This window comes from Pyrus communis, chromosome 16 (assembly GCF_963583255.1).
Source record: "Pyrus communis chromosome 16, drPyrComm1.1, whole genome shotgun sequence".
Classification (NCBI taxonomy): domain Eukaryota; kingdom Viridiplantae; phylum Streptophyta; class Magnoliopsida; order Rosales; family Rosaceae; genus Pyrus; species Pyrus communis.
In genome coordinates, this window is record NC_084818.1 from 6862506 (window position 1) to 6884956 (window position 22451).

At 38.0% G+C, this 22451-nt stretch overlaps 4 protein-coding genes across 5 annotated transcripts; all 4 read right to left on the bottom strand.

Moving 5' to 3' along the window:
- Positions 1-204: 204 nt before the first annotated feature.
- On the bottom strand, positions 205-1528 carry LOC137721266 (uncharacterized). The gene is made up of 2 exons (XM_068460368.1): positions 846-1528; positions 205-737 (listed from the first exon to the last, which is right to left on the bottom strand). Exons 1-2 carry the CDS (start codon positions 1512-1514, stop codon positions 633-635), a joined length of 774 nt encoding a protein of 257 aa, XP_068316469.1. The 5' UTR covers positions 1515-1528; the 3' UTR covers positions 205-632.
- A 4705-nt stretch (positions 1529-6233) lies between these two features.
- LOC137719646 (beta-glucosidase 24-like) lies at positions 6234-7787 on the bottom strand. The gene has a single exon (XM_068458680.1). It carries the CDS (start codon positions 7785-7787, stop codon positions 6234-6236), a length of 1554 nt encoding a protein of 517 aa, XP_068314781.1.
- A 340-nt stretch (positions 7788-8127) lies between these two features.
- LOC137721264 (protein-tyrosine-phosphatase MKP1-like) lies at positions 8128-13447 on the bottom strand. Of its 2 annotated transcripts, none has more exons than XM_068460367.1 (4): positions 13238-13447; positions 10321-12955; positions 9472-9662; positions 8128-8661 (listed from the first exon to the last, which is right to left on the bottom strand). In XM_068460367.1, the coding sequence occupies exons 2-3, from the start codon at positions 12784-12786 to the stop codon at positions 9606-9608; spliced, it is 2523 nt and encodes an 840-aa protein (XP_068316468.1). In that variant the 5' UTR covers positions 12787-12955; positions 13238-13447; the 3' UTR covers positions 8128-8661; positions 9472-9605. The 2 variants fall into 2 exon arrangements, with proteins under 2 accessions (XP_068316468.1, XP_068316467.1); XM_068460366.1 differs by having other exon boundaries at positions 8135-8664.
- Positions 13448-15367: 1920 nt separating this feature from the next.
- Positions 15368-21224, bottom strand: LOC137720081 (beta-hexosaminidase 1-like). Its single transcript, XM_068459091.1, has 15 exons — positions 20643-21224; positions 20478-20561; positions 19880-19915; positions 18959-19070; positions 18785-18855; positions 18552-18682; positions 18363-18379; positions 18176-18224; positions 17415-17515; positions 17247-17306; positions 16941-16974; positions 16569-16667; positions 16253-16312; positions 15912-16162; positions 15368-15799 (listed from the first exon to the last, which is right to left on the bottom strand). Exons 1-15 carry the CDS (start codon positions 20976-20978, stop codon positions 15624-15626), a joined length of 1617 nt encoding a protein of 538 aa, XP_068315192.1. The 5' UTR covers positions 20979-21224; the 3' UTR covers positions 15368-15623.
- Between the last annotated feature and the right edge of the window lie 1227 nt (positions 21225-22451).

Sequence of the window (22451 nt, forward strand, 5' to 3'; positions counted from 1 at the left end):
GCATTTTTTTTCCAAGTTAATATATTTAAATATTTTAGTGGCAATTGTATGGTGAATCATGGTCCAGAACTTAAAAGGCCTTGTGTAGCTACATAACTATATGATTATAAAATAAGAGAACATAATTTATATAAAAAGATAATTTAAAATAAAGGACTGAAATCCAAAACGAGACCGTTATCAAATTACATTAATCTTCCTGGGCATTGAGTATATATCACTTCCAAAACAACACAGCAAAACAGAGTCCAAATCAACCCCAAGTACAATAGATCTAGACAGGGACCTTCAGACAAAAGTCCTAAATTACATAACATCTAAAAAAGTTTGAAAGCCAAATCTACGTAGGTCATCACATTTTGACACCAAGAAGTTAGCAAACACATGAACATCCTCCAATTTGAATCACTCTAAAATTTGTCTGTTTCATCATGTTTTGCTCCAGAGCAAGTCGAAAGTCCTACATTAAGAATATAAATCAAAATATCAAAATTCTCGCAAAATAACCATTAAATTAATAATAAGAATAGGGTAAAATATATAATATAATATCGACTCATCACATTTTATCACCAGACATACAAAATAAAATATCATTCAGAAACAAACACCTCGTAGAAAATTCAGATTGTTCATTCCACAATACTTTCAGTTGAAGTGCACGCTTCATTCTTATCAAGGAATACGGTGGTCAGAACCAAGTTTGACAGCAACGATACCCTCAGCAATTTGACACCCTACGTACAAGGTTCAGATCACACATTAGGTCGACTACAAAATATGGACTCACAAAATTGAGAGAACAAAGAAAAAAAAAAACGGATGTGATTAGGTACTTTTCAGACCTCTTCCATGGTAAGATGGACCACTTTCTCTTCAAGGGCACCGACATCCTTGACGTTGAACCTGTTTAGCATGGTTATGCTTGAAATGCTAGACATGGGCCTCACTTCCAGGTCATCCATAATCATATACGTCACAACACCTTTCACATATCCTCCCTCGTCGGCCGTTTCTCCTTCAGCAGCGGATCCATGGACAAAAGTCGCCTTGGTATTTATGCTTGAACTGCAGTATGGACAAATGGCTTTAGGGTTGTCCGTTACAACGGTGGCTTTAGGGTTGTCCATTACAAGGGTTGGATAGGTTTGGTGGCGACTACGACAACCACAATAATAGAATGACTTTTCAGCAGAGGAGTCGTCTATCGTCAGCATATGAAGGACATCGGCACCAACACCAATCGTTGATGTTGCGTTAGGTTTCAGGAGGGATTCCTTGTTAAAGTGAGGTTGCATGTATATGCTGCTTAGGCTTTCGACACTGCCGTAAAGTTTGCCTAACGAGCCAACCATGCCATCTTTGGAGAGAAGCCGGATGACAGTGCCAATCGGCAAAGACAGAATTGTGAGGAGAAAGTCCACAAAGTCTTTGCCAGCTTCAGCATAGAGAACTCGTTGACGCGTTGTGTCGATAAGGAGCTTCAAACAAATACTTGGCTTGGAGGTTTCCATGTACACCGAGGGTTTTTGAGTATATTGTTCAAGCAACGGAAGTTTAGTGCATCTTACCTGCAATAATGGACCTATTTATAGAATTTGCTAAAACTTAGGCCACAAAAATGATTGATAAGTTTTAGTAGGTTCAGTTTTGGCTACACATTATACATTTTATTGGATAATGCCGTCTGGGAAGAGCTCATTCTCTTGCTGCGAATAACGTATCTTGACTGTGTAAATTTCATAATCAGAATTGTTTAATTTCTTGGAACTCATTTGGATGTGCTTTTAAAATGACCGAAAGCGTTTTTGGTGAAAATGTTTCTAGAACCAATATTTAGTAAAAATGTAAGTAAATCCTAGAAAAGCACTTAAAGTGCTTCCTGGAAGAAGCACATAACTGATGCTTCTTACAGAAAGCATTTCAAGTGCTTTTGGAACCCAAAAGTAATTTTTGTAAAAGCGCTTTCAGTCATTTTAAAAGCACATCCAAACGAGTCATTAATGTTCATTTGAAGATCACCCTTACAAAAAATCATTTCAATCAGAAATCATTTAATCATTCAAATGTATAAAGCAAATTGATAGTGCAGATACTAAATAATATATTCATGATGAACCGTGTATCTATTAGATGGGTTTGGGTGATGAAACGATCTCAAATTTGAATATTTTTTGTAGGAGTGATCTTCAAATAAAAGTTAATAACTCATCACTTTGGTCCCCGAGATTTAAAATCTATAGAATTGGTCTCTAAGTTGCTCATCGTCAATAATTTTGATCATTCCATGAAAAATTCAGGTTAGATAAAAAAATAAATGATAAAAATTCCGACGATCAAATATAATTCATGTCAATATATGTATTTAATACAAAAATCATTTGATCGTTAAGATAATAATTCGTTCAAAAACATGTAAACAGTGTTTTAAAAGTCTACATAGGCAATCCCTAAGCACTGAACGGATAATTACCGCTGCAATGAACTCCTAATTGGTCAGAAAACCAAAATCCTCAAATTGGCTACTTTTTTAATTTAAGTATATGCTCTATATCACAAAAATTGGATGTCAGATCACTCTCGTTTACCCCACTTTGCTCGTCGCTGTAATTTTAATTTATGAGTATGCGTGTGCTTTGTACGAAAAGCAAAGACTCTGCATTATTGATCAGTTGAATTATTACATTGTGTTTTCTTTTCTTTTCTCACATTTGTAAAATAAGAAAGCAAACGGATACATGTATTGGTAAATAGTGGTAGGATTCGTACGAATAGCAAGACTGATTGCATCAGCTTGGACGCCGATTCCACTATTCTTTTTCCACAACTTATATTTTTCCAAAGGAAAATAATGAAAGACTCACTTTATCTTATAGTCTAGTTAGAGAGTTTTTTTAATGTATTGGAAACATGCTCGTTATACAAAGGATGCTAGTATAATTGTTTATTTACACCTAGCTTATCGTACAGATCACATTAGGTGGTTTTGATTCGTGTGCAAGTTTAGAGCAGTACAGGTCACATTAGGTGACTCCGGCTGGATTGATGAGCAATAGGTTCAGCCGTACAGGTCACATTAGGTGACTCCGGCTGGCATATCACTTTTACATTGATTTATATCACCTAGCTTACATATTTACTGCTGAGATAGTGACATGGCATATACTTGGTTTTCAATACTCTCAAGCATGATTTCTATATACGTATGTATTATTATTTTCTAGGAAATTATACGGGTTTTACGGCGAAGGGTTATAACGTTTTCAAAAGGTTTTTATTAAAAACTTTATTTTCAGGCCCACTCACCCTTGTTTTTGCACCCCTCCAGGTTTTAGTTGCTGAAAGTTCGTATCGATGAAGATTCTTGGCAAATCTTAGTATAGGTGGCTACGTCTGAGGGTATAATTCTTACCCACACTACTGTACTTTACTTATGCTCAGACGTCACATGTGAAATGGGTTCATTCCCGCTTACAGCGCACTCTTGTCTTTAGGTACTTTTAGGTTTAAATTTATTCACATTTTCCACATTACTATACTTTATGGCTTCGTCACCTTCCGGGTGTCGGCTAGCACAGCTCGATTAGGAGTCCTGGTGGATATTCCGGGTCGGGGTGTGTCAATAGTTGGCTCTAACAAGGTTGTTATCCACAAGAATTGAATGAATAATTTATGTAAAACCAAATCTTAATGAAGTAAGGGGATTGTATAACTTGTAAGGATTGCAAAGTTATACCGAGAAAGAGCTTGGCTAATCAACATCGCTTGTTGGTGATAAATATACATATCAAAAGAGAGAGAAAAAAAAAGAACAAGACTTTGAAGTGTCCAAGGACTAGATGGTGGAATCTAAAAGGAGAAAAACAAGTCATTTTCGAAGAGAAAGTAATTACCCAATGCATTTAGGATAGAGAGGGGGAAGCTAGCCAAATGTGGGATTCCATGGCTAGTTGTATCCAAAAAGTAGCAAAAGGGGTATTAGGAGAGTCCAAGGGCTTTGCTCCATACTAAAAAAAATCTTGGTGGTGGAAGGAGGAGGTACTGACAAGGGTTAAGGCTAAGAAGGAATGTTGTAAAGCCTTATACAAAGATAGAACCTATGAAAACGGTTAAAGGTAAAGAATAGTGAAGAATGAGGCGAAGAAAGCTGTGAGAGAAGCTAAGTTAACGGCTTTTGACGATAGGTATAAGCGACTAGATACCAAAGAATAAGAGTTGGATATCTATAAACTAGCTAAAGCAAGGGAAAAGAAGACAAAGGATCTAAACCAAGTGAGGTGCATCAAGGATGTGAATGGAAATGTTCTTGCTACAGAGAACGCGGTCAAAGACAAATGGAGAGGTTATTTTCATAACCTTTTCAATGAAAGACGTGAAAGGAGTACTTTTTTTTTAGGAGTTGAGTAACTCAGAAGAGTGTAGAAACTACTCCTTTTACCACCGAATTAGGAAGAAGTGGTTGTAGCTTTGAAAAAGATGAAGCATAGAAAAGCAGTGTGCTCAGATGATATACCGATCGAAGTATGGAAAGTCTTGGGATAGATAGGTATAACATGGCTCACAGACCTTTTCAATAGGATTTTGAAAATGAAGAAGATGTCAAATGAGTGGCAAAAGAGCACTTTGGTGCCTATCAACAAGAATAAGGGCGGCGTACAAAATTGCATGAACTCTAGGGGTATTAAGTTAATGAGTCATACAATGAAGCTTTGGGAGAGAGTAATTGAGCATAGACTGAGGCAATAGACACGGGTCTCGGACAACTAAATAGGGTTCATGCCAGAGCACTCAACCATGGAGGCAATGATATGAAAAAGAATTTGCACATGGTCTTTATAAATTTGGAAAAATCGTATGATAGGGTCCCAAAAGACATTATTTGGAGGATTTTAGAGAAGAAAGGAGTACAAGTAGCATATATCCAAGCTATAAAGGATATGTATGATGGAGCAATGACTGTCGTAAGAACTCATGAAGGACAAACCGAATAACTGTAGAGTTACATCAAGGCTCATCTTTAAGTCATTACCTTTTTGCATTAGTAATGGATGAGTTAACGGGACATATTCAAGATGATATTCCTTGGTGTATGCTTTTCGCAGACGATATAGTGTTGATAGATAAAACTCAGGAATGAGTAAATGCGAAGCTTAACCTTTGGAGAAAAGTGTTGGAATCTAAAGGTCTTCGCCTAAGTCGGTCAAAGACAGAGTATATGGAGTGCAAGTTTAGTGCAAACAGATGCTCAAATGAGTTAGGGGTGAGGATTGGATACCAGAAAGTACTAAAAAGCGACCGCTTTGCTACCTAGGATCTATCTTGCAAAAGAACGTAGAATTGGATGGAGACCTCAACCATAGAATACAAACTGGATGGATGAAGTGGAATAGTGCATCCGGCGTGTTGTGTGACCGTCATATGCCACTAAAGCTCAAGGAAAAATTTTATAAGACGACAATAAGGCCGACAATGCTTTATGGCATAGAATGTTAGACGGTGAAGCATCAACACGTACATAAAATCGATGTAGCCGATATGAGAATGCTTCATCTACTATTTATTCAACGAGGAAGGGAATACAAGACATGAAAAAGATCCACCGTCATAGAGAGGTCCGATTAGATGTGATCATGACATTCTGGTATGTCATCAGTCACGAGTGATGAACCCATGGGTTGCTCCAAATATTGTCCTATTTTTAGCCCATTTATTAAAATTTCCCTAAAACAATTGTCAGGATACATCCTCAGGTAAATTCACGCTTCGATCTAGCTTAAATGATCCAATTAAGCATTCATTTTATTTAATTAAAGTAAAGAAACATCACAAAAACACCATTGCTAAAGCAACAATAATCTCAAATGTTTATGCCTTCTTTTGACCAAGGAACACATTAGTCAGAACAGTGTTGGTCTCCAACGATGCAAATATTTTTAAACGACTGAAAGCGCTTTCAGAGAAAATGTTTTTGAAATCAATCCTTAGTAAAAATACAAATTAACCAAGGAAAAGCAGTTCAAATCTAAAAACATTTTCTTTAAAAATGCTTTCAGTCGTTTAAAAACACTTACCAAACGAGCTCGTAATTAGTCCCAATGGAATTGCTGTTTTTATTGTCAAAGTAAATTGGAAGAAAACAGCCAAAAACATAACAAAGAGTGAATCCAAACTGCAAAAGATAAGAAGAATTGAAAAGACTTGAACTGGGAACTGGGGTTCGCAGTATTGTATCTTTAGGCTTCACCCTTCAAGAATTTAGGGAACCACTTAGCGGAGTCTTTAGGAATGCGCTTAAGATTGTCTTTGTAATCGATGTAGTAAAGCCCGAATCTTGAGGTATAGCCATCACCCCATTCAAAGTCATCAAACAAACTCCAGTAGAAATATCCTTTCAATTTCACACCATTCTGTCTTGCCTTATTGATCCAGTACAAATGCCGAAGAGTATTTTCGATTCTATGTTGATCCTTCAGCACTTCTCCAAGTCCGCGTTTATCATCCTTTGGCTCGGTAATTCCATTTTCTGTAATGTAGATCTTCGGACTTCGATAGTGTTCCTTCATGAACGCCAACAATTTCTCCAGACCTTGCGGATAAATGTAGATGAAAGTACTCCCATTAGCCGGAGGTCCGATTAGGACTCCATTTCTTTGTTCTGTCAGTGAAGCTAAAGCATCGTTGTGGTAGCATGTTGGTTTCTTTGGACTTGCTGGGTCGTTTTTACCATATCTTGATGTATAATAGTTGATGCCAATAAAATCAAAAGACCCTTTTAACAATATCTTTTCCTTCTTGCTAAACTTGGGTAACCTTTCCTTGACCAAATCTCTCATACTCTTCGGATAGTGTCCGTATACTAATGGCTCCATGAACCACCCGAGGTTGAAGTCCAAACCTCGTTTCGCTGCAGCTCTATCTTCCACCGAGTCTGAAAAAGGCTCGACATAGACTCCTACAAGACTTAATCCAATTTGTCCGCCTTGTTTTTCTTGGAACTTCTTTCGGTATAGCTTAACAACAGTGGCATGCGCGAGGAGAAGGTTATGGCTCACAATGTAAGGTTCAGTGGCTGAATTACCAGCTGTGCATTTAAAGCTTGTGTCTACAGAACACCTGCCTGGTGCAGAAATTCCAACATCATACCCCATGAAGGCAACAACATATGGTTCGTTGATCGTGATCCAATTTTTAACCCTGTCTCCAAATGTTTTGAAACAAATTTCACTGTAATCCTTCAAATCATTCACAAACGAACGGTTCAAGGGGCCTCCGTACTTGTCTTCCAACGCTTGTGGCCAATCAAAGTGCAATATGGTCACATAGGGTGTAATGCCATTCTTGATTAACTCATCGATGAGGCTGTTATAGTGATCGATACCCTCTTGGTTTATTCCGCCACTTAAGGTTCCCTTGGGCAGAATCCTTGTCCAGGCGATCGAAAATCTGTAGAAATCAACTCCAGTGTCCTTGAGAAGCTTCACGTCTTCCTTGTATCGCTTATATGAATCGATGGCAGTGAACATGTTCGACCGGTCCACAATTCTTTCTGGGAATTGCTTAACAAACGTGTCCCAAACACTTGGTCCTTTTCCTGCTGATTTGGCTGATCCTTCTATTTGTGCTGCAGCAGTAGACACTCCAAACACAAAATCGCTCGGGAAGTCGGCCCTCTTAACTTGGAGTTCTTTCGGGTTAAATGCAACGACGTAAACTTGTGACAAACGGGCAAACAAACCGATGATGCACATCCAGTTTAAAACCCTTAAGAAAGGTGGCGAGGACGCCATGGTTAAATTTCAGCAAGAGAGAAACAAGAAAGAACTGAGCTTGGCTTGATTAAGGATGCCTGGAGCAACTTCCACTATTAGTAACAGTGGCATTAATGTGTCCAGCATTTGCGTTACAAGAATATCTAGACAGTTGCCCTTTCTTTGATCAAATTTATTTATTGAGTAGTAAAAGTAGTAAATGTTTGACAGTTTCAGTCGTTTAAATTGTTGTTAATGCTCGTATGCATTCGCTGTTAAATGGTTGGAGCTGTTATTCGCACTCTAAAGTAGCCATCAATTTATGATGAAAATAAAATAAAAAAACAGGAAAGAGCGTTCATCAAGATGATAATTATGACATACTGTAGGACATAGTTTCACTCAGTGGGCTGGCGAAATCGCTTTAGGGCTGCTCGGGCCTTGGATTGCCGTTGGTAAAAAAATTGACCGGAGTTAGCTCCGGCAGCAAACATCCTAGGGTTCAGCAAGGTCTCCTTTATAACAAGGTGTTCGTACGTGTCACTAAGGTCTCCTAATTAAGCTGCTTAGAAGGTGAGGAATGAGCATCCCCGTTTGTCCGCAACTACCGAGTCTCCATTTTGTTCGAGGAATAACGAGTTGTAGCAGTTAAGTTAGCTCTACAATTTATTCGAGAACATACACATAGAACCAAATGGTTACAACTTACAGCCATTTCTTTGGGGAGAGAGAGAGAGCATTTCGAATGGAACGTTTAATATAAATTGCTTGTTGCAAAGAAAAGACAGTAAGGATTTGATCCTCGTATCAGTGAATATACAAGAAAAATCTTACGAGTTACCAGGGAGGGCGTTAAAGCGCTGTACAACCAGTAAAGATTAGCAACGAGGCAGTTAAGAGTTGAGAGGGCGGCCTACTGCACAGCATAGTACAAAACACACCATGTCAGGATTACAAAAACACCCATAAAATAACACATTTGTAAACGTAGACAACAATGAACAGTCCTTAAATGGAATTCCTACGGACCTAGCTATGCAAAACCATTGTTTTATGAAAACTTCATCTTCCCTTGGATCGACAGAAAATGGCATCAAGAAAATATCTCAAAGTGCTTTAAAATGGAGCCTTTATCATATGTCTGCATTTCACCGTTGTTTTACAGCAACTTTTTAAACTATTAGGATTAAAACGGACATCAGAATACATAAGGGACAGGCATATGCACACAGTGTTTACGCCAACCATGCATAAATCTTCCTTTAGTTTTGTTTTCGTTTTGATTGATTTACTCGCAGTAGCAGAAGCTAGCATCCAATCAAAGTTCACTCCTCAAGGGAATTTTTTCAAGAAATGGGCATTAATAGACTCTTCGAGGGACAACTACTGCAGCTGCCCTACTTGCAAATAAGGTTTCTGTACATTTAGTAAGTGCTTCAGCAACTTCAAACAGAAAAGATGCATGCACAAAAACATGTCTAAATGCAGGCAGTGGAATAAAATCAAGTGAAACGGACCAAGGGTGCATGTGCCGTTTAGTAAAACCTTGTATTTAGTGCAGCAAAACAGATCATACTAAGATGGTTGGTTCACTAGTGACATGCCACCCAAAGCCTCCAAGACGAAGCTACTATCCCAATCGCAGTACCAAAAAAAAAGTTGACTAGCATGTCTTTAGATATTAAGGAATCAGTTTAATAATGGTTACCAACTACTTCATTACCTTAATGTTTTAGCCACTGGCGTTTATCCTGATGATGCCTGGAAAATGTTGGACTGCAAATTAAGTCAGCTGGAGAAACAGAAGATTGATTTGGGCAACATGACCATAAAGAATCTCCCCTAATTGCACTGGCACTACAACCGGCTCAATATTTCAAGAAACTCCACTGGTTCTTCATTTTCTTTAACAATCTGTTCATACAGCATTCAGTGTTCACAGTTAGAAACCCCATAGATTTCACAACGATTGACACGCATGCATTCACAGGCTTTAATCCAACAGAAAATTACACTTTGAATGAATGAACACGAACAAATCGACATAGATACCTTAAACCCCAAATGAGCCAAAAATGAACAGATTATCGAAGAATATAATTGGTCACTGCTGAGTAATGACATCAGGCTAATAATCAAAGGAAAGTCAAAGACAATAACAGCACCAAAGATCTTTTGGCTTAGAGTAGATTATGTAAAAAACATAAAAGGAAAAGAATCAAACAATGTTGGAAAATCAGATTATAACAGATAAAAGGATCACAAATCTTAAACGTAAAAAGAGACAACCTAACGCAAAATGTAAGAAACTGCAACTAACCATGCAAAAAAATCAGATTTAAAAGAGGAAAATAAAAAACCCTAACAGCTGTCAAGAAACTCACTAATCAAAAGTCAAAGCCCCTGAGACCCAAAAATACTACGGATGCATAAGTAGATGGCAACAGAAATCTTATAGCAAACATACGCAATTACAAGAAGCCACATTAACTGAGCCCTAGAGACACAAGCACCAAAAATAAAGACGAAATCAGATAAAAAGTAGAGGTAAACACAGATTCATATTCCATACCTTAATGATTGTGTCCTTTGGCAGACCCATTTGAACAAGAACATGAAAACCAACTTGATCCCAGTCACTCTCTTCTACATCAGTTCTCTCTCTTCCACTATCTAGTTGAATGGAAAACTTATCACTGTCGAAAAATCTCCCCACCCAGAGGTACAAAACCCTGTCTTCACTTTTTCCAAAATCTGTATTTGGTGAGAAAATAGTGTAAGCAGCTTTAGAATCTAGTTCCCTCACACCAAATGTTGCAATCTTCTCTAAACTGGGCCAGTGGCACACAAAAGGTTGGATAAAATTGCATTGCGCTGGACAACTTTCCACAATCTCCTTTGAGGCAGAGGATTCTGTACCTTCCTTCAAAGGGTTCCAAGCCTCAGTGGAATGTTTGATAAAAGAAGTTTCCTTCTGGCATGAGTCAATACTATCTTCCTTACGTGGGGATTTGTCTCCCCCTCCATTTTGAACATCATCCTTCGACTCTAAGGCATTGTCAATATTATCTACGTGACCTATAGAAAAAGTACTGTCATTTATCCTAACACCGTCTTCTTTACTGGGAAGAAATTTTGACGAAGGACTCATCAGCCTCATCTCATCACTAATCACAGGTAATTTAAGAGACAAATTACCTCTGCGCTTTGCAAGCGAAGATGAAATTCTTTTAGATGGTAATGAGATTGATCGTGAATAGGGCTGTGAACTACAACTGGAAACAACATTTTCTAGTGTGTTAGACATGGGTTGATCTGATGATTTAGCTGAGAGGAGTGACACATCAGAATCATCTGACGATGTTGAAGATACTGGAAGAGAGCATGAAGCTGCAGATGGCGAATCGGTAGAGGATTCTGAAAAGTACTTTGAATTAGTGCTTGATTCAGAAGAAATGGAATCTGGTGATAGATATGAAGGTGACGAAGAAGAAGCTGATGAAGATGAAGACGGCGCTGATACAGGTGATGACGAATTTTTAGCTGAATGAACTAACATCATAGAATCTGAATAGACCCTGGAGAGGGATATCCTGGGTGCTGACACAAAGTCCTTCATACTTTCAGAGGCAAACTTACGCCTGAGAGCACTCCAGCTGCTCTCTCTAGCAGGAAGATGGGTTTCGTGTTCGTTCTCTGAGGATGCAATTGGAGGTACAAAACCACCACTAATAGCTTTCTGGAAAATTTCATAATCAATATTATACATGTCTGTTTTTCTTTCACCTGGGCGAATCTTAACTACTGACTCCCCAACGTCCCCTTCATTGCCAGACTTATCCATCAAAGGTAAAATGTTCGAGAAAGCATCCCAAAAGTACGCTGGTTCTTCCCCTTCCTTGATTATTGTTATTGGACCTTGCACTCTCTCATACCGAACTATCTGACAAACAGCCCCTCTTGCATCCCTTTCCATGATGGCCTCACAATTCTTACCAATCCAAACATATATGGCAGAAGGTATATGAACAATAAATGCACCTCTAGAATCCAAGGCAGACTGCGAAGGATCATTCAACATTTTTGGAACAAGATGCAAAGGATCATATGGTGAATGTGGGGCAATTCTGTACATCCTCAATAGTGAACTCGGGCTAAGAGGGAAAGCATGGACCCTCTTTTGGCACTGTAACAACTGACAAGCAAAACCCATATTTGGATCAGCAATACCTCTTGCTGCTTTCACATACTGAAACGCATCATCGAAACTCTGTCCTTCTCTCCACATAAGATACGCAATCACCAACGATGTGGACCGAGACACACCTTGACAACAATGAACCAAAACTCTTCCACCTTGTTCCCTAACGTCTTCAAAGTAATCAAAAACATCATATAAAATACTTGTAATATCCTCAGTCGGACTATCCTGCAACCACAGAGTTCTGTACACAAAATCCGCCTTGAAATACTCGGGACAAACAAAACCCACACAATTCAGAACATGGGTGATCCCGCTCTGCTTAAGTATGTCCCTATCCCTTGCAACAGCATCTCCACCAAGATAAATGTGTTCAGCCACTTTGGAACACTCTTTATCAAAGAAAGCAATCTTATCCCTCCTCACAAGCCCGCCATTCTTTTCAGGATTTCGCTGAATAGCTGACAAATCAAGCTTCAACCTCTCCCCACCGCTTCTTCCACTTGGGGTAGGAGGTTGTGGCCACTCACCAATATCATCTGAACCTGCCTTGGGCCACTCATCTAAGCTACGCCGAGCAATGGGCAACTGCAAGGGGGGCAAACCAGACCTAGCCTTGCTATTCTGCTGGGACCGAGGGGTTAAGGGTACAGGAAACCTACGATGGTTTTGGACACTGTTTCCTACAATGGCATTTGGATCTGCTAGGTCTCTTTCCTCAGTCTCAGGATTGGTCCGGGAAGCAGACCACGACGCTGAGCGCCAGAACATCTTCCGAGAGCTCGAAAGCTGGGCCGGAGGCCGTGAAGTAGCGGAGGCATCCTCCTTACTCACCATGCCCAATAGAAATTTTTAGTGAAAAAAACCCAGAAATCCGAAACACCCCTTAATTGAATTCCATTTCGCTTCAGTACACTCCAAATAAAGAGAAGAGCGTAGGGTTTTGATTTACAAGAATGTCAGGAATCAAAACCCTATCAGATCAAGCATCAGCAACAAACCCACTCTGAAGAAGAAGAACACAAAATCGTACTAATCTCATTAATTAACACCAAATCAAAATTCCCATATAAATTAGCGGTAAATCAGACCAATAAGGTCCCAAAAATAGAGAGAAATTAAACGGTAAAACTCATTAGGGTAGAATGGAAATCCCAATCTTAAGCTAAATCCTGAGTTTTTCGTCGGCAATAAGAAATTGAATAAAAAACGTGCAATTTCTGAGTTTCTAGGGTTCTATGTGATGCAAAACTTACAGAGAGTGAGAGAGAGAAGATTTGTGACTTACAGATTGAGATGTGAGAAAGGCGGAGCACAGCAGAGCTACGGAGGAGTGAGAAGGCTTGAGAGTGAAGAGAGAGAAGGCGGGAGGAGAGAGAGAGAGAGGGAGGGAGGGAGGCAAAAGCACAGGAGGGAAAGGGGGGAAGAAGAAAGATTCACAGTAGGAAAATGGCAGTGGGTTTCAATTTGATTCCTTGTTTTGTTTATTTGACTGTTTCAGAGAGACTGACATTTACATACCATTTTCTAACCCGCCCAATATCCCATATTCCCATGCCCATATGTACCGTACAATATTTGTCAATACAAGTGTGGGAGGAGAAAATTGAACTCAGGAGCTCGGATGCAAAAATAATATAAATAGTATATGAAGTAAGAAATTGAACTCGGAATTCAGTTGCAAAGTGAATAGTCTTAACCAATTGAATGAGAAAATTAAACTCTAGAGCTCAAGATGAAGGAATGATACAAACAGTTAAGGTAAGAAGATCGCACTCGAATGTCGAGTACAAGGTCAGTTCCGGCGCATGAAACGGGTACAAGGAGGGGGAAATCAAATATCAAATTTGAAAGTCAAGTGCAGGGTGAATATTCTTAACAAACTGAATGACAATCATCTCTCATAGTGCACTCTATATATAATATGATCATCATTCTATAATTATTAATTATTCAATGATGATTCCATGTTTTGTTTTGTGTGTTTTCTTATTGTTTTGGTTATATTTTTATGGTGAAAATTTAGAATTCTAAATTTGGTAATTGGTTGGTCCAAAAGAATTGGTTATTGGTAGTCAAAAAGGAAAAGTCCCAGAATTAGCACTGTTTGAATTTTTGGCCAACTGGCTGACTAGTGAAGATTAGTACAATCAAATCCTTGCCTTCCAAGTAAGAATGGAAACGACTTTGATTGGTATTTGGTAATTTCATAAAACTTGGATTCAAAATATGGATTTGAAGTTTGAACGTCATTGTTACTTACCAAAGTGAAATTGCATATTCAAAATGGTTTGTTTAGAAGCTGCTTATTCAAAAAGCTGTGTTAGTATCAGTCGCTCACGCGTGTATGGATGTTTGTAAGTCATTTATTCATATGGGGCTTGCTTGTGTAACAATTACTGTGAATAGTTGACCACTATTTTTCTTTTAATGACAAACAACATGAGGGATGAGAGTAGTCGATAGAGCCATGTTTGTTGGATCGTGTTGAACTGGATTAATCCATTAAATTGGACTAATGTCAGGGTTGGTTGTTTTTGATGAACTTTTAAATATTTGGCTTAAACTTATTTTTTATAGCAGTTCAACATTTATATCTTACACACACATTCCCGAAATTTAACGACCTCAATTTCAATCTTGTCCAATCACAACGACCAACGTAATAATTGAGAATATCGTCATAAGTTCTTAAAGGTTTTCCTATCATTAGGAAACAAGAGATTCGAACTGGGAATAAGTTTACGAAGTTATTAAACTACAAAACTATTAAGGTTGATGATTGATAGTTTTATAAAGTCCTAATTGCTTTGAATTTGGTGGTGCCAAATTTCCAATACAACAAAAGTCTCCCAATTTGGGTAAAATGCAAATTATTTCTACTTTTTACTAATTTTCCACATTCAATTCAATGAGGAAAGGGACTTCATGAACCTAAAGTCCCCAAAAATCAAACATTTCCTAAAGCTTAGAATATGACCCTTCAGAGACCCGTTTGTGATGAAAATTTGGTATTTGACATCACATATATTCCGTGTTTAAAATACATGTATCAGTGAAAATATCGATATATTTGTAGAAATATCAATACATCGACATCAGTTGCCTTCAATGGAAATGATGGAAATTATCTCAAAAACGTGGAAATTTAAAATGAAACTCAATGTCAAACACTAGTTTAGAGAAAATATAAGAATTTCTCCAATATTTAATCCGTATGTCAGAAATATCAACAAATCTATCGATTTTAGCCAAAACTAAAAATAAAAAAAATTCCGATACGGGATAAAGTCTAGACTTCACCTCCCCCTCCCCTTCTACCACATCTTTCAATGATTTTTCGGATATTTCCGCGGAAATTTAGAAGCTAATAGTGAGGAGTACAATGATATCCATAACACGAAAGAAGATCGGATGGTAACACGAATCATATCGATTTGATTTCAATAAGATTAGTAATCTACATTTTACAGCAAATCAATAACATCAAATTTTGCCAAATACAACGAGTCGTTCAAATCTGGCTCATCAAACTGACAGCAATAGCTACCATAAATAGGCAATGCATGTTCAAACGAGTGAAACAATGAATTCTGTAACGGTTCGTTTATTTGTAGAAGAGTGGAAGGGAATCTTACGACGCGTGAAATCACCTAATATAACAGTTGGAAGTGTTATTGATCGTAGCACGATCCAGACCAAGTTGGAGGACTTCGAGCATAGAAGTTTATCACTGGAGCGGCTTGAACTCCACGTCTATTTAAGAGGCATCTAAAGTATTGTAGCCGATGTAGTGCCGTTGCGTTATTCTTTCCACCAGATGTTGCCTCCCTCCTGCTCCACAAGCGTTCTATAGGGAAAACGAAATGCCATTAAATCAAATTAGACAGGCATCAAAAGAAATCCGCGGTGCAACAAGTTTACGTGTGCATTGTAATGGTGAACTATTTTTCACTGCTTACCTGCAGCAGCTGCTGCTCGAGGCCAAATTGTTTGCTGAACATCTGATGTATCAGCTTTCTCGCCCCACATGCATACTTCTCCTCCAATTACAAGCTTCTGCTGAGAAATATCCGTAATTCCTTCAAGTGGTTCAGCATTGTAAGTAACATTCCAAGGGACGTCTAGATGGTCAAGATACCAAACACCCTGATTGCTGAAAATACATCTGAAACCTTTGGCAACAGCCTTCGGACAAACTCCTGAGCCCAACCTGTTGCATTTAGAAAGTTAGTAAGTGCTTGAAACGAATAGAGCTTCACTTGATGCCAACACAAAAAATGTGCACAGGGAAGAAAATCACCAGTTATGCACTATGGTCTTGGGATTGAGCTTCGTTGGGAAGGTATCGAAGGTTTCTTCCCTGCGTAGAGAAAAATTACATTTGTCAAATGATGCTTTACAGTATTGAGGAACAAAAAAGATGAACACTCATTGATTTTAACCCCTTTATTTAACAACCAACCATTCATAACTGGAACCTGATGAAGATCCTAGCAAGAACTTATGAGTGAGAAAAAAAAACACTGCATTCAAATTTTCCATGAAAGCCAATGCAAAGGAAGAAAAAAAAACTTTGAAAGGACGGTAGCAAGTCAATGATATGATTTTTAGCATACCAGTTTACCGGGGACCAATTCTTTGAAATTGCTACTTCTTGGGCCTTGACAACAAAATACTGATATGCATCTTTAGTAGTCATGTTCCGCTCTTCAAGCCTAAAGATATGAAGTCCAATAAACATATCAAACACAAATCAAGCTTGGCTAAACAAATCATCTGAGGTTGGCGTGATGATTGTAATTAAATCAGTACATGCTCAATAGAAACATTAGCCAGTTCAAGATTGCGTGACTGTAAGACAAAGTTGTTCAAGTATTTTGTTGTGATTTTAAGTTATCATTGCTTGAAAGGTGCAAGAATTACATGCAAACAGTAATCAATCGTATAAGATCTGAAAGATGATGAACAAAGTCAAACGAAGTAGGTACCATTGCTTCACATGTCGAGTGGTGCTCCAACAAGCTGCCAATATTGAAATAACATCAGATGGTATAAAAGGATGGAGAGAGAGAGAGAGAGAGAGATTATGCACATGACATATAATTACAGGGGTGAGTAAGGGGAGAAAGGGGTGCCGGAAATCATTTCCTAAAATGGAATGCCCTTACGGTGAAACCAAAGTAACAGCAAAGAAGTTTTAAGAGAAGAAAGTATCATGTTCCCTTCGTATTAGTTCTTTCTAAACAACATGATTGCAGAATGTTAGTTTAGAACAAATGTTGCTTTTAACTTACTTGTATCAACTTCATCACCGCCCAAGTGGAACAGCTCGAAGGGAAAAATCTTTCTCATATCTGTATAATAGAAATTAAATTTCATAGGTATATGCAAGATAAAGGCAAAACTTTCCCCAGTACTTGCACACAGAGAGAGAGAGAGAGAGATGTTATCACGAGGTTAACCTGTCAGAATTCCAGAAATCACATCTAAACTTAATTCCTTCGAAACATCAAGTGGCTCTTTGCAGGAAGGGGAAGGCCAAAGATCAGGATACCCGATGCCCCTGCACATGGGGATCAAGAAAAGGTAGAAGTTACATGAATAAGTAGTTTTCAATAGTTAACCGAAAAGCATAATTCTTCAAGGATAAGGCAATGTCAGCAAGTTCTGATTTTTTGCTAATTCTAGATTTAAGTTCCCAGAAAGTGAGCACCATGTGGTAAAGGCACAAAAATAAATTACCAAAGACAAAAAGATTCAGTTCAGCCAGACCAAGTAGTAAATGAGAAAGAATTTTCTCCATAAGACGAAACCATATAGTGGTATGCAGTAAGTTCGTCATCATTCTCTCAAAATCATTTTAACTTTTAGCAAAGGGAGTTATTCAAGAAACCAAGATTACGGTATGATCTCCATAGAAAAAATTTACCCTTTTATATAGAAATAATTGAATAAGAGATTGAAAGGGAAGTATCTTCTTCACACGTGAAAATCCTAGAAAGCCAGACGATAATTACTGAAGAAATCAAAGGTGAGTAAGCTAGGTCTTTTCATTTGGTACGACCACACTAATGAACCATCAACTTCTAGCTCAGAGAAAATAGCTACTTGATAGGAAATGCTGAAATCCACTTTCTTAATTTTTACTTGCAATATTTTAGCTACAATGATACGCTCATAGCCTTAGTTTAAGACAACAGTTGATATTGAGAGAGGTTTTTACCAAGACGCTGCATGACCAGGGACATCTACTTCCGCCATAACATTGACGCCTGCCACAAATCATCCAAAATGATTAAGTAAAATATGAAAAAAAAATTTAACCCTTATGCAATAGGATGTCCCGCATCCAGGCTATATAAACAAAAAGGAATAGTGAAGAAAGTAAGCTTGTTTTCTGGCCCGGTAACCTCTTGTTTTGGCAAAGCTTCATGTTAACATGTCAAAATGTGGAAAGAAAACACACTATTAGTCTCTGTAAGAGTAAGAAAGCATGAATTGCACATAAGAAATGCAGATAAAGGTTTTCTTTTCTTTTCTTTACAAAGCATTTACAGTTCAAAAGCTAACGAGGTTTAGATAATCTTCAGAAACCTTACTTGACGATTTCAATTGCATCCTCAACCGTGTAGCGCTCCCATTTTGTGTATGCACCATTCCACAACTTTGGATATGAAGGTACTTCTAGAGGAAAAGCCTCTCTATCTATGACGTGCCAATGAAGAACATTCTACTTGATGTAATTCTCAACATCAGTATTACATGAAAAATAATTAGAGAAGCAGATCGGGATTCAAAATAAGTGAAAAATCCTTCGGATAGCATAGCTTACAAGTTTAGCATACGACATCGACTGAATTATTTGCTTAATCACTTCAATTGGTAAATAGTGCCTTGATGTATCTGGAAAAGTATCAACAAGATAGGCGCTCAGAAATATTATAGAATAGACTACTTAATGAACTTTGCATGGAATTTTATCTTCACAGGAAAAATTGCAGCTTACCAATCAAAAGCCCTCGGTATTGAAACCTTGGACTGTCCTTTATGTACCAGGGTGCCTTATATACTTGTACAGATTTACTCCCGTAATCAAAAGTACACAACTGGCTGAATGTCTAGAAAATGGAAGAAGAAAATGACGAATAAGGAAGAGACAGGAACAAGACAGAACCCCACCTATTTGTGAAAAATCAGAGATTTTTTAAGCATCCTATAATGCATACAAATTTTAGCAGCTTATCCTACAGTTTGGTCTCAATTACCAGTCCAGCTATGCCATTCTAGTTTCTCTATAACTAAAGCACGAAATATATCATCATTTCAAGCAAGTTTTTTTCTCAACCACCGGATTTAGAAGAGGATCATATGACATCATTCTACAATTTCTAAATGCAACAGTTCAGCACACATCATATGCATCCCGTTAGGTATTTCGGGCATCCAGTATTGTAATTACACCCATCTAGAATCATACAAAAAACTCTAACGTTACAGGAATGGATGTTAAGACAAGACACTGCCAAGCTGACATAAGGAGAGACCAGTAAGAGGAAGACGTCATCACAATGGATGCATGACCCTTTACCCTAATTGCCAGACTAGAGCACCAGTACCACAGTAACATTTAACTGGCAGCTGCAAACCGAACAAAGGTTTAGTTATGCATTCGCTCATTTCATGCACCTCAGTTTGGGGGAGCAGAGATAGAGGAAACATGATTTCCATTTGTTGGGCGTCTATGCAAAGTTTAGTGTTATTGAATTGGAACGAGGATGGAAACCTCAACCATTCCTCGCTTGCCTAAATGAAAGTCATGTTGCAGTCCTAAGTCCTAACTCACTATTAAAGAAACCCTCTAAATTATGTACATGTGCTTATACATCCATGCCTAATTCGTAACGAAATTAGCAACAATCACACATACCTCCAAAGCCCGCAGAGCACCATACACAGTGTTCGCCTGCAACCAAAAAGGGATAAAAAATCAACATCCATGGAACTACTGCACAACCCTACCATTATCTTTGGCATGTAAGTCAAGATTAATTAATTATGATAAAAATGCAACCTATGCTAGTCAGAGCCACAGGATATACTACAGAACTGCAATACACAATGCTAGAATTGTTGCACTTATAGTCATAGAAAGCCGTTTCAGTGAAACGGAAGTAAAATCTGTTAGCTTGATTACATTGTTGATTCATTCAACCAAAGCTTAAACTTTTAGACAGAGTGATAGTCTAAAATGGTGCCAGAGCTCTAGTTCGTTGATTTGAAGCCTCTCGTCCCCATTTCGTGTTCTCTGTTAACCCCAAGCAGTGCAGTCAATGCAAGCTGGGACAGCATATATATATGTTCTGCTTTATATACATTGCTCCCCATTCACGCTTAAGCTTTTCGGGACACGGTACCGCAGAAAAATTAAGTCATCAAATGCACAACAAACAATCATCTGCTTCCGCACCAAATTGCCATCAAACACCAAAAAATGAAAAAACCAAAACATCCAACCATCAATTTACCTCGATCGTCGCCTCCCCAACAACAGATTTCCCATCTTTCTTCGCCACAAACAAAGTATAGCTCTCATCCACACCAAGTTGCAGCTGCAAAAACACACAAAACCCACAATTATTTTCTCAGAAAACCAAAAACAAACTATAAATTTCAGCAAAAACCCAACTCACATCTTCGTTGCTCGATTGAACCACAATTCTCAGCTTATTAATATCAAAACTCTGTCTCTTTCCCCTCAGTCTATTCAAAGCTAAAACCCCATGACTGTTCTCGAATATAATCTCTCTGTATCGATCAAAACCCAGCTTCAGAATGCCGGAGCCGCCGCCGCTCCCGCCAACAACCAGCGACAGCGCCGGGTCGACGGAGAGGGTCTTGTTCCCGAAGGTGAACTTGGCCGGCAGCGGCCATAATAACGTCGGAGAGTCGTCAACTTTGCCGGCTGAAGTAACAAAAACACAGAGGGAGTGGGAGAGTAAGAACAGGATAAGGAACAAGGAGGACATGGTTTTCGGGGATTTTCAGAGGTTTTGGATTTTAGGTTTTTGAGTGTTCGACAAGAACTATGATGTTTTGGTAACGGACGAGTGGAGTAGGTCAGGCGGAGCGTCTTACGATGTTGTGAGGAGAAAACAAAGTTGGTGATGATACGATGATACAGTGTTTTATGATTGAATGTTTGTCTCCCGTGACGCTGTATTTATGACGGAATATCTGCAATTATTGCCGCGGTTAGACTTTTGGTGGCTGCAAAAATCCAGGTAGAGGCTGACTTTTAAAAATAAAGTTTGAAAGAAGATAATACTTCAGCAAGTCCGCAAATATTAACTTTTTAAATTTGATACAACTGTTAAAGTTATTACAATTTTTAAAGATGACTCTTATTTGTAGCGGTTGGATCAAATTTCAATGAGCCGAATCGATGGACTTAGTGAAAAAGATCCGAAAATAATCTCTTTCCGTATTTCAGAACACTAGAGAATTTTTATTAATTTTTTAAAAATTGCATCATATATTTGTAAAATAGTTTGATCATTCTTTACGTTAACGAAAATCAATTACACAATTTAGTTTTATAGTCGTGTGGTTTTTAGGTCAACATGTAAACGAACCCCTTATCTTTCACAACATTAAATAAGTGGGGAATTTGAGAACACTTCTTCATTGCTGAAAAAATGGCATCAGTTGCTAAACTCACAATAACAGATGGACAGGTGTTAATTTATAGTTTTCAATTTCAATTATTTGTCGAAAATTAGACATAAAATTTCTTATTTATAAATAAAAAGAAATATCATTAAATAGTAGTATTAAATGACAAGTAGTGTTTGAATTTAAAACCCATAATGCAATTGTGAGAATATCACGTGGAATAGAAAAACTCAACCAACGTAGCAAATGATAAGATCCGTATCACTTTAAACAACTAAGAAGTGGGTGCGCAAATATCAGATATTGTCCGATCTACTGTTGTCATGCGTGCCACCATGAATAAACAACCCATCATTTGTTTTGTAGGGGAGCTAGCGCGCCCCTTTCTTTCTCCAAGTACGTTGTATTTTTTTGCTCTTTTAATATTGATGAAAAGAGTTACTAGCTTTGTAATGTTTGGTCTATCGTTTATCGGCTCTTCTTTCCGGCTGGACGAAAACATAAATTATATAGAAAGTATGCCCTATGCTTCATGAATAAACCTAGGTAAAAGCGAGGTTGAATCCCCCATCATCCGTTTTGAATTTTTCTTTAACAAACGATATCATTCGTTCTGACTTTTTATTTTAGCCATATAAACTTGTATTTTATCTTCATTGATGTAGACATTCCAGTAGAGGACTACAATTCACATACTTTGTTTTAGCTCTCATACGCTCTTATTAATTTTATTCTTTGATCTTCTTCAATTTATTTTATCTGCCCAATCAAAAATTAAAAGATGTGTGTAAAGAGTAAAAATAACTATGTGAATCACACCATCCATT

Bases quoted from the DNA above. Each gene is read 5' to 3' on its own strand.
- LOC137720081 (XM_068459091.1), bottom strand. From the start codon at position 20,978: ATGTCCTCCTTGTTCCTTATCCTGTTCTTACTCTCCCACTCCCTCTGT. The intron at 19,916-20,477 runs GTAAATTGATGG...TTTTGGTTGCAG, and splicing joins TTGGGGAGGCGACGATCGAG to GCGAACACTGTGTATGGTGC. The intron at 18,856-18,958 runs GTAAGCTGCAAT...ATACTTTTCCAG, and splicing joins ATACCGAGGGCTTTTGATTG to ATACATCAAGGCACTATTTA.
- LOC137721266 (XM_068460368.1), bottom strand. From the start codon at position 1,514: ATGGAAACCTCCAAGCCAAGTATTTGTTTGAAGCTCCTTATCGACACA. The intron at 738-845 runs GTCTGAAAAGTA...CCTTGTACGTAG, and splicing joins TCCATCTTACCATGGAAGAG to GGTGTCAAATTGCTGAGGGT.
- LOC137719646 (XM_068458680.1), bottom strand. From the start codon at position 7,787: ATGGCGTCCTCGCCACCTTTCTTAAGGGTTTTAAACTGGATGTGCATC.
- LOC137721264 (XM_068460367.1), bottom strand. From the start codon at position 12,786: ATGGTGAGTAAGGAGGATGCCTCCGCTACTTCACGGCCTCCGGCCCAG. The intron at 9,663-10,320 runs GTATGGAATATG...CTGTATGAACAG, and splicing joins CAAAGGACACAATCATTAAG to ATTGTTAAAGAAAATGAAGA.